The sequence below is a fragment of the Rhinolophus hipposideros genome (assembly GCF_964194185.1).
Source record: "Rhinolophus hipposideros genome assembly, chromosome: X".
Taxonomy (NCBI): Eukaryota; Metazoa; Chordata; class Mammalia; order Chiroptera; family Rhinolophidae; genus Rhinolophus; species Rhinolophus hipposideros.
The window spans coordinates 2,445,592-2,459,261 of record NC_138046.1 but is presented as its reverse complement, the minus strand read 5'-3'; the positions used below and the strand labels follow the sequence as shown (position 1 = coordinate 2,459,261).

Sequence of the window (13,670 nt, the reverse complement as noted above, 5' to 3'; positions counted from 1 at the left end):
TGGTGATGGCCACACAACAATGTAAATGTACTTAATGCCGCTGAACTTTACACTTAAAAATGGTTAAAATGGTAGATTTTATGTTATGTGTATTTTACCACAATAAAAAAAAACTTTAAAACAAAATCCAAATTGCAATTGCAGAAACTGTGCAGTATCTCTGTAGTTCCCTGAAGTATCCCTAAGGTTCTGAGGAACACAATTTGAAAACTGCTGCCCTACAGAATAAATACAAATACCTGAGCAGGACACAGCTGTCATGCCCTTTATGACCTGTCTCTAGCTGTCCTCTGGCCTCACTGTTTGTCACTCTCCATCTCTTAACTTGTGCTGTATTCATACTCAACTACCGTACTGTACTTCTGAAATGTCGACTGCTCTCTCACAAACATGGGCCTTGCCAACTGCTGTTTCCTGTGCCTGGAATGCCCTTACATTCTTCTTTCCTCCCGTTACCTCCTCTGTCGGCATTGTCCTACTCATCCTTCACAATTCAGCCCAAATTTTCAATTCTCCTCTGAAGCCTTCCTGTACCTTCCCAGACAAACTTGACCACTCCCTCCTATGAGAAGCCATTTTCGCTGTGCATATCTCTTCCTTTATATTTTCAATTACTTGTTTTTGTGTCTGTCTGTCTGTCTGTGTCTCCCTATAGACTGTGAACTCCTTGAGGGTAGCGATTATTGCTTATTCTTCTTTGTATCTCTAATACCTAGCAGACTGCTACAGCATTGTACATATTCGTTAAGTGTTCAGTGAAGACACTCAGGTGTGTGGAGTGAGAATAAAGGAAACATCCAGGATGTCTCAGGTTTGCTGTTTGTTGGGTGACTGGTTAGATGATGAGACAATGAGAAGGAACAGTGCTGGAAGTGACATCGATTTGCACGGAAAGACGAATTCTGCCTTGTTGAATATTTTTCTGCAGTGCTATGTGGGCACAGGCCAGTGGAGGTTAGTCAGCAGGCAGCTAAAATATAGCTTTGGACAAAAGGCAAGAGGTCTGGTTTAGAGATGCAGATTTAGGGAATCGTTAATATAGGTATTTATTGGAATTCTAGGCTTAGATGAGATAAGGCAGGGAGAGTATGCATAGTAAGAAAAGAGTATAAGACAGTCCCAAGAGAATATCAACATTTTTTTTATTAGTTTCAGGTGTACAACACAACATAGTGGTTACACATTTACACACCCCACAAAGTGATCACCCCAACAAGTCTACTACCCCTCTGACACCGTACATAGCTATTACAGTACCACTGACTATATTCCCCATGCTGTACTTTACATCCCATGACTATGTATTTTTTAATTATAGTTGACATTCAACATTATTTTATATTAGTTTCAGGTGTACAGCATGATGGTTAGACATTTACGTAACTTATGAAGTGATCCCCCGATTACTCTAGTACCCACCTGACACAACACATAGTTATTACAACATTATTAACTATATTCCCTATACTGTGTTTCACATCCCCTTGACTATTTTGTAACTACCAATTTGCACTGCCTAATCCCTACACTTTTCTTCCCCAGCCCCCCAACCCTCTCCCATCTGATAACCATCAGTTTTTCTCTGTATCTATGAGTCTATTAAATATCAGCATTTAATGGATGGATATTAGAAAGACTATCCCATTAGGTAGACTGGAAATAATTGAGAATGGGGACATAGTAGTTGCATGGCTCTAGAGGGGAGACTTGAAGGTTCCAGAGTTCTTTATATACATTTTCTACCAATGCCCTCTTCTTAGTCTCAACTTGCTCCTCTTTCCAAGGTACCCGGTGCCTCTAAGTGAGCAGCTTAGCTCATTTCCATAGAGCATACAGATTGAAATCATGAACTTTGGAGCCAGGCTGCCTCCATTGGAATCCTGACTCTGCCACTTATTAGCTGTGTGACCTTAGACAAGTCACTTAACTACTCTGTGCCTCCACTTTCATATCTGTCAATACGGGGATAATCATACTTTATACCTACTTTATAGGACTATTGTGAGGATTAAATGAGTTAATATGCATAGAGTACCTACAACAGTGTCCGGCTTATAGTAAACACTGTATAGCTTAGTAAGCACTCACTTAGCTGTTCTTGTCACTTTCATTATCATTATGGCCCCTGTGCAGGCACGTTAGTAGTAATGATAATTAGATGATAAAAAATGCTGTTCACCTAATTTCACAGCATTAATCTAAAGATTAAGTGTGATAATGGGTATAAAAAGTAAATAACTGCAAATGGTTGTTGACGTAGTCGGTAGTTATCTGTTCCATGGGAAAGGGCGAGAAGTACCAACAGACTCAACTGTGCAGTGAACATTTGGAACTTTGTCCTTTGAACTTTGCTTACAGTCACTCTCAGAAAAGTAAACAGGATCAAGAAGTTTCCTTAAGATCGATGAGGGAATATTTCTATGGGGTCTTTATTTCTTTTACCTTTCTCAGGATAAATGGATGTAAAATGTTAGATGCTTTACCAAGCAATTTAAATTTTGTTTCCTGCTATTAGGTATTAATATTAACCGAGGCCTCCTGTGCTTGGGAAATGTAATCAGTGCTCTCGGAGATGACAAAAAAGGTGGCTTTGTGCCCTACAGAGATTCCAAGTTGACTCGACTGCTTCAAGGTAAGCCTCTAAAAATAGGACTGAGTGACTCAGAATGGTAGTGCTGAGGAAGCAAAAGGCCTGCTCCATCCCGTGATACAGATAGCCCAGGTTTTTGGACCATCACACACAGAGCTGTCTAACTGATAAATAGGACAGAGAGCTGTTGGCAAGCAGGCTTCTAAAACCATGGGAAGATGTCTTCATATATGGCTTTGAGAGCCAAGCAATGTGTAGAATGCCAACTGTACTTACTACTTTGCACCTCAAAATGAACTTGCTTACTGTTTCTTTGTTACTTAGTGCTGAGAAGCAGGATTCTCTGGAGGGTTCAAATCTACCTAGAGGGGGCATCCGAGGAATGTTTAACCCCCACAGTAGCTCGGAACTTGCTTGGGCCTGGCCCCAGTTCTTTTAATCTGATTAACTGCTACACTTGGTCTCTCTCAAGAATGACACATGCAGTAGGATTCTCAACTATTATTTTATACATCAGAAATCTTTGTGTTTTTATATTGTCAGTAGAAGGAAATTGGTTGAAAGTCAATGTTTTTTTCTTACAGCTGACTTTGAAGTCTGCGGCCCACGTAGACAGTTCTGCTTGCGTCCTATTTGTTTGATTTCATTTCCCCCCATTGTTCTTTTTCAGATTCTCTAGGAGGTAATAGCCATACTCTTATGATAGCCTGCGTGAGTCCTGCTGACTCCAATCTAGAGGAAACATTAAATACACTTCGCTATGCTGACAGAGCAAGAAAAATCAAGAATAAACCTATTGTTAATATTGATCCGCAGACAGCTGAACTCAATCATCTGAAACAACAGGTATAAATTTGATGAAAGCAATTAAAAGAATGTGAGTGGGATGATAGAGCTTTTGTTTCTCAGCTTCTCTACCAGAAGTTTACAGATGTTAGTTGAGCATTATGTTAGTTTGGGGACATCTTAAAGTAGCTCCTCTTAACATGTTTGGTGACACATTTAAGATTGGGGCGTAGCATTGGAGATTTCACTGATGAAGAAGAAGTGAGCAGTGAGAGATGAGGCAAGAGAGACAGGCAGAAATCAGATCCTGGACGTCCTCATCTGACTTGTCACAGCTATGGGGAGCCATTGAAAGATTTTCAGAGAGTGACATGGTGAAATGTTTTAGGGATAGACTGTAACAAGTCTAAAGAAAGTGGATTAAAAGTGGGCATAACTAGAAATAGGAAAATCAACGAGGCTGTTATAATAACCCAGGTGAGGACTGTGGCCTGCATTAAAGACAGAAGCAACAGAGATGAAGAGAAGGGGACAAACTTAGGATGGGAAACCATGAGGTAGAATGTATAGGGCTTACTTGGTAACAAATTTGATGTGGGAAGGTGGGTGAGGAGAATCAAGGTGGATCCCCAGGTTTCTTGCTTGGACAACTGAGTAAATGGTAGTAGCAGTCACTGAGTCAGGGAATACAGGAGGAAAAACAGGGTCAGGTTGAAAAATGGAAATGATGACATTCAGTTTAGGGCATTTTGAATTTGACATCTAAGGGGGACATCTAAGTAGAGTAGCTAATGAGCAGAATGTGGTTGGATGGACAGTGAGTGCTAGATGAGGAAGTGGAAGAAGCTGATAGGCTCTTCTTTCAAGAAGATAAGATGAAGGAAGACAAGAGGTAGGTAGTCAAGGGTCAAAGGATGTGGGTCTGTCTGTTTTTAAAATATGGAAGAGACTTGAACACATGAAAGAACCAGTCGGGAGAAACTGAAATTGAGAATAGGGACTGGTTGATCAGGGGTCTCTTGGAGGAAGGATGAACCAAAAAAGAGACTTAGAAGATCTGCTAGAAGAGTACAAGGAAAAGCTCCTTCTCCTATTCCCCCTACACTGCCAAGCCCAGGCTCAGTTTGATTTTTTTAAAATAAATGCTCAATAAAAACTCATTAAAATGCTTAGGTGAACAGTGCTAGTTATCACAGTACTAGTTATTCATGTCATGCTCATTGTCCTTTTATCAGTGAACCCTGATGCATTCTGTAGTACCTAAGAGATGCCTTAGACGTCATTGCTATTGAGTCAAATGACCCTCGTTAGTTCTGGTTACTTACTATTGCTTGTAGTCCTGGTAATTTCACTGATAAAGGGAGAAGTTGCCTTTGATTGGTGACTATTTTTCTTTGCATTTCCCAGGTGCAACAACTACAAGTCTTGTTGCTACAAGCCCATGGAGGTACATTGCCTGGATCTATAAAGTAAGAATCATAGGTTAATTTTATATGTATATTCCAGCAGAGGCTATTTCTCCTCATAGTTATTTTCCCCGATACACTAAAGTTTCTGGTAGCACTTAGTTTTCAAGCTAGGGATCTTACCAAACTTGCTGACTGTTTAGGACTGAGCTAGTTAGCATTGAGGCAGCCTGATATAATGGGAAAGACATGGGTTCTGCCCTTAGGAATGTGTGAATTAGAATTCTATTATGAGGAAGATCGGTCTCTTCTCCCCCACTTATTTATTTGATGTTTTATTCATATATGTATAGACTCGTGGGTATTTATTTGTCTGTCCTATGGGTTAATATTCAGTACTGTCATTATTTGCTTTATTGCTCAGATTGTTCCTGCTTTGTCCACTAGGAGCTCCTTTAGGGTGGCTCTTGTGTTCCTCTTCTTTTTTTTTTTTTAATAACTATCCCCTTTTTAAAAGCTTTTATTAAAATACAGCTAACATACAATATTATGAGTTTCAGGGGTACACCATAGTTATCTAGCATTGCTATACCTGAAGAAGTGATCAGCATGATAAGTCCAGCAACCGTCTGACACCATCCCACGGTATCACAGTATTATTGACTATATTCCCCATGCTGTACGTACATCCCTATGACTTATTTGTGTCATACCTGGAAATTTGGACCTCTTATTCCCCTTCACCTTTTGCCCGCCCCATTTTTAGATTTTTCAATTACAGTTGACATTCAATATTATGTTATGTTAATTTAAGGTGTACAGCATCGTGGTTAGACATTTATATAATTTAGGGTGGCTCTTGTGTTCTTTACCATACCCTCAACTTTTTCAACATTTCCGCAAGATGGTCCACATCCATCTTATATTTTCCGCACCCCAGTTCTGGAAGGAGCCCTGGGGGTATTTTTTAAGTGGAAAATGGTGTTTAGAACCCAGATCTGGGCACTAGGTGTGCCGTTGTGGCTGGGGTGTCACTACTATAGTCCCCGTCAGTGAGTATGTGCACGTGTAGTAACCCACACATTCACTCATACATAACATTTTTATATCTGACTGTATACATATTAAAATGCACGAGTTTATACTGATACCTCTGATTCCAGTCCAACACTACAGCATTCATATTAGCCTCTCCCTCCTTATTTCCAACTTCTTTCTCCGACTTACCTGTTCAGTTTGAGTATACACACAGTTTCAGAATTGCTAGCCTATACCGCTGTGAGCAACACTTCTGTGAACTAGATCACGTCATTGATGGACAGTTCTTTTTGTCTTGAGGCTTAGAGTATCCAGGCAAGATACTGTTTCCCACAGTCACCGTTTCTATTCCACTTTGGGTCCCCCCTACATCTTCGTTTTAATTGTTTGTTTGTTTGTATTTTGAGTATGTGAAATATTATGATGGTGTAAGAGTCAGTTATACCAAACAATATACTCAGAGCAGAGAAATGCAAATCAGAACCACAATGAAATAATATCACTATACACCCATTACTATAAAAAAAAAACGGAATGACAAATTGGCAAGGAGGATGTGGAAAAATTAGAATCTTCGTGCACTGGTGGAGGAATTGTAAAACAGTATGCCTGTTATGGAAAGCAGTACAGAGTTTCCTCGAAAAAGTAAAAATAGAAATGCCATATGATCCAGCATTCCCACTTCTGGGTCTATATCTGAAAGAATTAAAAGCAGGATCTGGAGGAGGTATTTGTACACTCGTGTTCATAGCAGCAGTATTCACAGTAACTAAGAGTTGGAAGCAACCCAAGTGTCCGTCGATGGAAGAATGGATGAACAAAAGTTATATACATACAGCGGAATATTATTCAGCCTTAAAAAGAAAGGAGAGCTAATCACATGCTACAACATGGATGAACCTTGCAGACATTATGCTAAGTGAAAAAAGCCAGTCACCAAAAGACAAATAGTGTATGATTCCCCTTATATGAGATATCTAAAGCAGTCAAATTCACAGAAACAGAGAGTACAATGGTGGTTGCCAGGGGCTGCGGGGGGCACAAGGGGAGAGTTGTTTAATGGGTGTATAATTTCAGTTTTACAAGATGAAAAAGTTCTAGAGGTTTGTTTCATAACACTGTAAATATACATAACGCTACTCAACTGTACACTCGAAATGGTTAAGATAGTAAATTTTATGTTGTATGTTCTTTAACACAATTTTAAAAAGAAAGAAAGAACCCACAAGAGAACTAGAAGAAGATACAGGCGAAGCTCTATGTGCATATAGGGATGGTTAAGAACTTTCTATAAATAAGAGCCATGACAGAAAGCTGTAAAAGAATAGACTTGGGAGCAGTTGTTTAATGGGTATGGAGTTTCAGATTTGCCAGATGAGAAAGTTCTAGAGGCCTGCTGCACAACGATGTGAATGTACTTACCACCGCTGAGAAATACTAGCTCAGTGTTTTAATTTGCATTTTCAAAAATTATGAGTGGGTTTGAGCATTTTTCCTGTATTTCAGGACCACCTTTATCTCTTTTTCAGGTGAATTGTCTGTTCATGTGTCCCATTTTTCTATCAGGCTTTTTGATCCCTTGGCTCTTTTTCAAAAACTGTGGTAACATATACAAAACATAAATTTGCCATCTTAACTGTTTTTACGTGTGCAGTTCAGTGGATTAAGTACATTCACATTGATGTCCAACCACTGCCACCATCCATCTCCAGAACTTTTTTCATCTGGCAAAACCGACACTCTGCACCACTTAGCAATAACTGCCCATTTCCCCCATGCCCAGCCCCTGGCAACCAGCATTCTACTTTCACTGATTACTCTAAGTACCTCACATGGCAGGAATCATATACTATTTGTTCTTTTGTGACTGTCTTGTTTCGTGTAGTATAATGTCCCCAAGGTTCATCCATGTTGTAGCATGTGTCAGAATTTCCTTCCTTTAAAAGGCTGAAGAATATTGCATAATACATACATACATACATATATATATGGTGTCAAAAATATATATGCATTTTTAAGAAAGGAAAACTTTATTAAAATTATAATACTCAATGTATACCAAAAGCAAAAGATGCATACAAGTCACGTTTGACTTCTGCAGTGACAAGAGGTGCTCAAAGGGGTTCCCATCAGCATCCAGACACTTCTGATTATGGCAAACTACTGCTTGAGCAACGTTGACCAAAGTGTCCACTTGTATACAATTTTTTGGCACCCCCGGTATATACCATATGGTATACACACACACACACATATGCCATATGTTGTGTATCAATTCATTCATCAGTGGACACGGGTTGCTTCCACTTTTTGGCAATTGTGAATAATGCTTCTATGCACATAGGTGTGCAAATATCTCTTTAAGACCCTGCTTTCAGTTCCTTTGGGTATGTACCAAGAAGTGGAATAGCTGGATCATACAGTAATTCTGTTAGAATTTTTAAAACCTCCATACTGTTTTCCACAGTGGCTGCACCAATTTGCAATCCCACCAACAGTGTACAAGGATTCCCTTTTCTCCACATCCTCACCAGCACTTATTTTCTGGTTTTGTTTTCTTTTTATAATAGCCACCCTAATTTTGGCCCTTATTTTTAACAGTTCTTTATATATTAGTGACATTAGTCCTTTGTCTATAGTGTGTTACAAATATTTTCTCCTAGTTTGTTCCCTTTTATTTTGTTTATGGTGTTTCTTTGTCATGCAACACATTTTAATTTTTATGTAGTAAAAAGTTTATCAATCATTTCTTTATTGCCTCTGGAGTTTCTAGCAACTTTATTGAGATATAATTTACATACCTTAAAATTCATTCATCTTAAGTGTACAATTCAGTGATTTTTAGTAAATGTGCAGAGTTGTACAGCCATCACCACAATCCAATCTTAGAACATTTCTGTTACCCCAAAAAGATCCCTCATGCCATTTCCCCACCCCCAGCCCCGGCGACCACCAATCTGCTTTAGTCTCTAGAGATGTGCCCGTTACCCACGTGTCATGTACATGGTGTCAGGCAGTATGTGGACTTTGTGTCTGGCTTCTTTCACCTGTAATGTCTGTGAGATTCATCTGTGCGGCAGGTAGCAGATACCTGTACTTCATTCCTTTTCATGGCTGAATAGTATGTCATTGTCTTCCTAGACCACATTTTGTCTATCTACTCACCAGCTGATGGACTTTTGGGTTGTTTCCACTTTTTGGCTATTATGAAATATGCTGCTATGTATATTCGCTTGCAAGTTTTTGTATGGACATATGTTTTTGGTTTTTTTCCCTTCTTATTTCTTTTTTTTTTTTTACACTGTAGGACATATGTTTTTTATTGGGTAGATACCCGGAAGTGAAATTGCTGGGTTGCATATTTAACGTTTTAAGAAACTGCCAAACTGTTTTCCAAAGTAGCTACACTCTACGTGGCTTCTGGATTTTGATTCGTAGTTAAAAAGCCTTTCCCTGCACCAAGGTGAAAGAGAGATTTGCCCATGTTTTCTTCTAGTTCTGAAGCTGGTTTTATTTTTCACATCTCACTTTTCACATGGAGTTTATTCTTGTGTATGGTGTGAGCCTATTTTCTTTTAATATCCTTCTTTTCAATAACTCATAACCATTTTTTCTGATTATAAAAGTGATACATTGCTTCTTGAGGACATTTAGAAAAGTATTGTAAAAATCTGAAAAATTGCCATAATTTTGTTACCCAGAGATGATCACCCTTCTCTTTGTAATTCTCCCTCTTTGGGTAATTTAATCTTGGTTTCCTCATAATATTTTAAGAATGCTGGAGGAAGAAACCTGGTTTAGGAGCAATTGGCATCTTCTTTGCTTTCAGTTTAGCACAGTCCTGTTTCACATAGTGTAAGACTATTGAAGGGCATTCCAGACTTCTAGCTACCGGGAATATACTACAGGATATGGTTTCAGCTGCCAAAGTAATAGATTCTAAGAAGCAGTTGATGAATCAAACAATTAAACTCAATTGTTTATGTTTTACGGAGAAATAAAGATGCTGCTTCTTTTCTCAGAAATGTATATTTATGTTTTTAAAGACATTTCATGAGGCTTTTTACAAAATGTACAGTTTACATACCTGGTTTGTTTGTTTTTTGTTTTTTTTTCTTTTTGTCTTTGGATTATATGCTTTTCTTTTTGAATGTGTGTCATTAAAGCTTTTGTATTGATTTTCTGCAAGTGTTTGTCAATTTGCACATGCTCAGCTAACTGGAATTCTTAGCACTGACAATTAAATCGTATGTGAAAGAGGAAACATTGGTTTTCCATTGTATTTTTCCCCATTTGGAGAAACCTTGGAAATTTTTAGGGGAAGACGCTATGGAGTTAAAAGTGTTATTACTTTGGGAGTTGGAGGGTGATAGGATGGGTACAAAGAGTGAAGGGGATTAAGAAGTACAAACTTTCACTTATAAATAAGTCACAGGAATGTAATGTACAGTACAGGGAATATAGCCAATAATATAACCTTGTATGGTGACAGATGGTTACTACATTTATTGTGGTGATCACTTCATAAGCTATATAAATAACGAAGCACCATGTTGTACATCTGAAACTGATATAATGTTATATGTCAACTATATTTTAATAAAAAGTATCATTACTTTGCAGCTTGTCAACTTTCATAAACGGTGCATGGAAGTTTTCAGTTTAATGACAATAAGGAAACAAGAGAATATCAGAGCCATCTAAAATAACACTAAATTTACTGGTAGTTTATTTTTATAATCCACATTTTAATTGAACGTTCCATCATAAGAGTCTTAGTAAATTCTCAGCAATGTGATATGAGACTTCATGGTGTACCTAGCTATGAACTTTTTGAAAAAGAGCTTGGTAAGGTCTTCCATAAGAATTCATGGAGGCTTTAAGCTGGGTGAGACGGCATCTGTTCCTGCAGTCCTTTTCTATGTTTTATTGAGATTGAGAACAGCTGTTTCCTGTCTTTTTTTCTCGTTATTGTAGCCTTGACAACCATTAATTTTTCCCTTCAGTCTCCTTCAGATCAAATCTTCATATTTTTTTCTGATTTTTTTCCCACCAGTCCTAATTTCCAGTCTTTTGAACAATTGATCCCAGTGGATTATTAAAAAAACAAACAAACAAACAGAAAACAACAACTGTACTTCTTGTTGGTCTGCTTCATTAGTCTGGAACTGTTGTCAAGTAATCTGCACACATTCCAAAGGTTCTCATCTATATGTACCCTTCAAGCTCTTTCTGTCCCTCCCTTCCATTCCTATTTGAAATGGACAACATTGTTGCCACCACCCACTCTAAGCTCTTTCAAAATGATCGACAAATGAGCAGGGGGCTGTGGGTCATCAGATTCAGGAAGGCACGCTTTCAGAAGGCAGCACTTATTTACGGAGTATTGTGAAATATGCTCGTAGTGGCCACCGCTCCTCATTTCAACTTTCTGACTTCTGAAATGCTGTTTCCCTAAACTTCACAGTAAATAGGTTATGGACTTAGTTGAAGAGGTTCAATTTAGACCCTGAGCAGTGTCACTGCTGCCTCCTCCGTGCATTTTCTTTCCCTGCTTCCCTAACATTTAATGATGGATTGAGAGTGGGATGAAGAGAGAACATGTGTCCTGCCTACAGCTAGTCTTCACTTCTTACCTCCGTGGTACAAATAGAAAGATCCTAAAGCAAGAGCCGAGGGTAAAGGTTAGTCATTTCTGTTGCAACCATATGTGGCCCTGAATTATAATTATCTTCCTCCAAATCATTAATTTAAAGTATTTCAGGCATTTGTTCCTTATTCATCCAATATACTACCTGACTAGGAGAACACATTGTGATAGACACACTTTTTCTAGACTTTGGGGGTAATTTTTTATTTTTTATTTTTTCATGTAAAACAATGTAATTGTTAGACATTTACACCCCTCACACAGTGATAACCACCCTCCCCCAATCTACTGCCCCTCTGACATCGTATACAGCTGTTACAATTCCATTTACTCTATTCCCTATGCTGTACTTCACACCCCGTGACTATATATATATCTGTATATATATATGTGTATATATATATACACATATGTATATATATATATTTAATTATAATTGACATTCCATATTATTCAGCTTCAGGTGTACAGCGCAATGGTCAGGCATCTACACCATCCATGAAGTGGTCTCCCAGATGAGACAAGTGCCCATGTGACCCCCTACAAAATCTTTACAGCATTATTGATTATATTCCTCCCACTTAGAATTTGGGAATATTTTTTAAAGCACACCCCTACCCAAAAGTCCTATGGGATGTATTTTTCTCGACCTCTAATATAGGTGTTATCAATCAGGTATTTTTTCTAATCCATTACTTTCTTTGTTTTAGTGTGGAGCCATCTCAGAATCTCCAGTCTTTGATGGAGAAGAACCAGTCCCTGATAGAGGAGAATGAAAAACTAAGTCGTGGTCTGAGCGAGGCAGCTGGTCAGACAGCCCAGATGTTGGAGAGGATCATTCTGGTGAGACCCCAAGACCAAGCCGCTAACAACCCTGAACATTTAGTAGTTTTCGTTTCTGAAATAGCTGACAGGCCTTTCATTATGAGGGACCAATTCTGTGGAAAGAGATGGACAAGTATTACCATATGCCCCACGGAGCCCCTTGAAGTAACTACATGGCCTTATGTTCAAACATACAGAAAAGTTAAAAGAACTGTACAGTAAACACCTATGTATCCACCACAAAGAGTCTACAGGCATCCCATTTTGAAAGAGATTTGTTCTAAAACACCAGAGAGGAAAGAACCAGGTCCCTGGGTCACCTTAAGTCCTGCTTGATCTTTATCCAGAATACCAAGCAATACCTATCCCTTCAATAAGATTTTAGTTTCTCTCCCTTCCCCTAGCATTGTCACATTTCAGTCCCATCCCAAATGCTGCCATGGTGAGATAGAACTGCTGGGAAATTAATTTTAATTCCGTTCACGTAAGGTTAATTTCCAGACAGTGGATCACTACGTAGCCCATCACACCAGGTCTTTTTAACTGCTACCTGTCTGGTAACGTCCTGGATTGGTGCATGCTGGCTCTACCACTAACGTTTTTGCACTCGTCTCAGTACAACTCAGTCTTTGATAGCACAACTATTGCCAGAGTGAAAATGAGTTTCCACGAAAATGTAATTGAACGTCTGTAATTTACACGCCATTCACACATCAGTGTGCTCTCTAGTCAAGGAAGAGCAAGCTGCTTAAAGACTTAAAGGGGGCCGCATCCTCCGTCCGCCGGATTGCCCGTCACTAGCAGAAGGGGGGAAATGGGATTGAGGGGATTTTTATATGCAGTTTTCTGCATCCATGCTGCATTTTATGCCTTTGAAGTCACTCGAGAGGAGGTGTATGTATGGTGGACGTAACAGACAGTGCTTGTTATTCTAGCCACATACCCACCTGACCTTTATAAGGTTCTTACAGTGGCTGCCCAATAGGCTTATCGTTTGATGTCCTACAAGAACTTCATAATAAGCACAACATTTTTTATGCTTCCCAAATCTATCGCAGCATCTAGCATGTTACAGATACTGTGATTGAAATAAAATGGAAACTATCCATCAACGTTCCCAAAACGTGGCTGCCTCTGCTGTTTTTTCTTCCCTGCTTTCATGCTTGTGCCTCACCCCTTTTCTTGCTTTCTTTTGTTAAAACTAGCCTTCCACATGAGATGGTGTAACTTGAAAAAACTCAGCTGATACTCAGTGCGAGGCCCTTTTATGTTTGAAATGCCCTTATGCTGGGGCAGAGAACAGTATAGTGTGGGAGGCAGTTTCAAGTAAGTGGTTTTTCTGCAAACAGCAGGGGGTAGCATGCCAGGAAGTAAT

At 39.0% G+C, this 13,670-nt stretch overlaps 1 protein-coding gene across 1 annotated transcript in view; it reads left to right on the top strand.

The window, feature by feature from the left end:
• The window catches only part of KIF4A (kinesin family member 4A), an 87,136-nt gene that overhangs the window by 24,057 nt on the left and 49,409 nt on the right, over positions 1–13,670 (top strand). The window contains exons 7-10 of the mRNA XM_081042702.1: positions 2,516–2,632; positions 3,261–3,436; positions 4,784–4,845; positions 12,181–12,313. Coding sequence (XP_080898828.1) covers positions 2,516–2,632; positions 3,261–3,436; positions 4,784–4,845; positions 12,181–12,313 — 488 coding nt within the window. The remainder of the gene's footprint in view (positions 1–2,515; positions 2,633–3,260; positions 3,437–4,783; positions 4,846–12,180; positions 12,314–13,670) is intronic.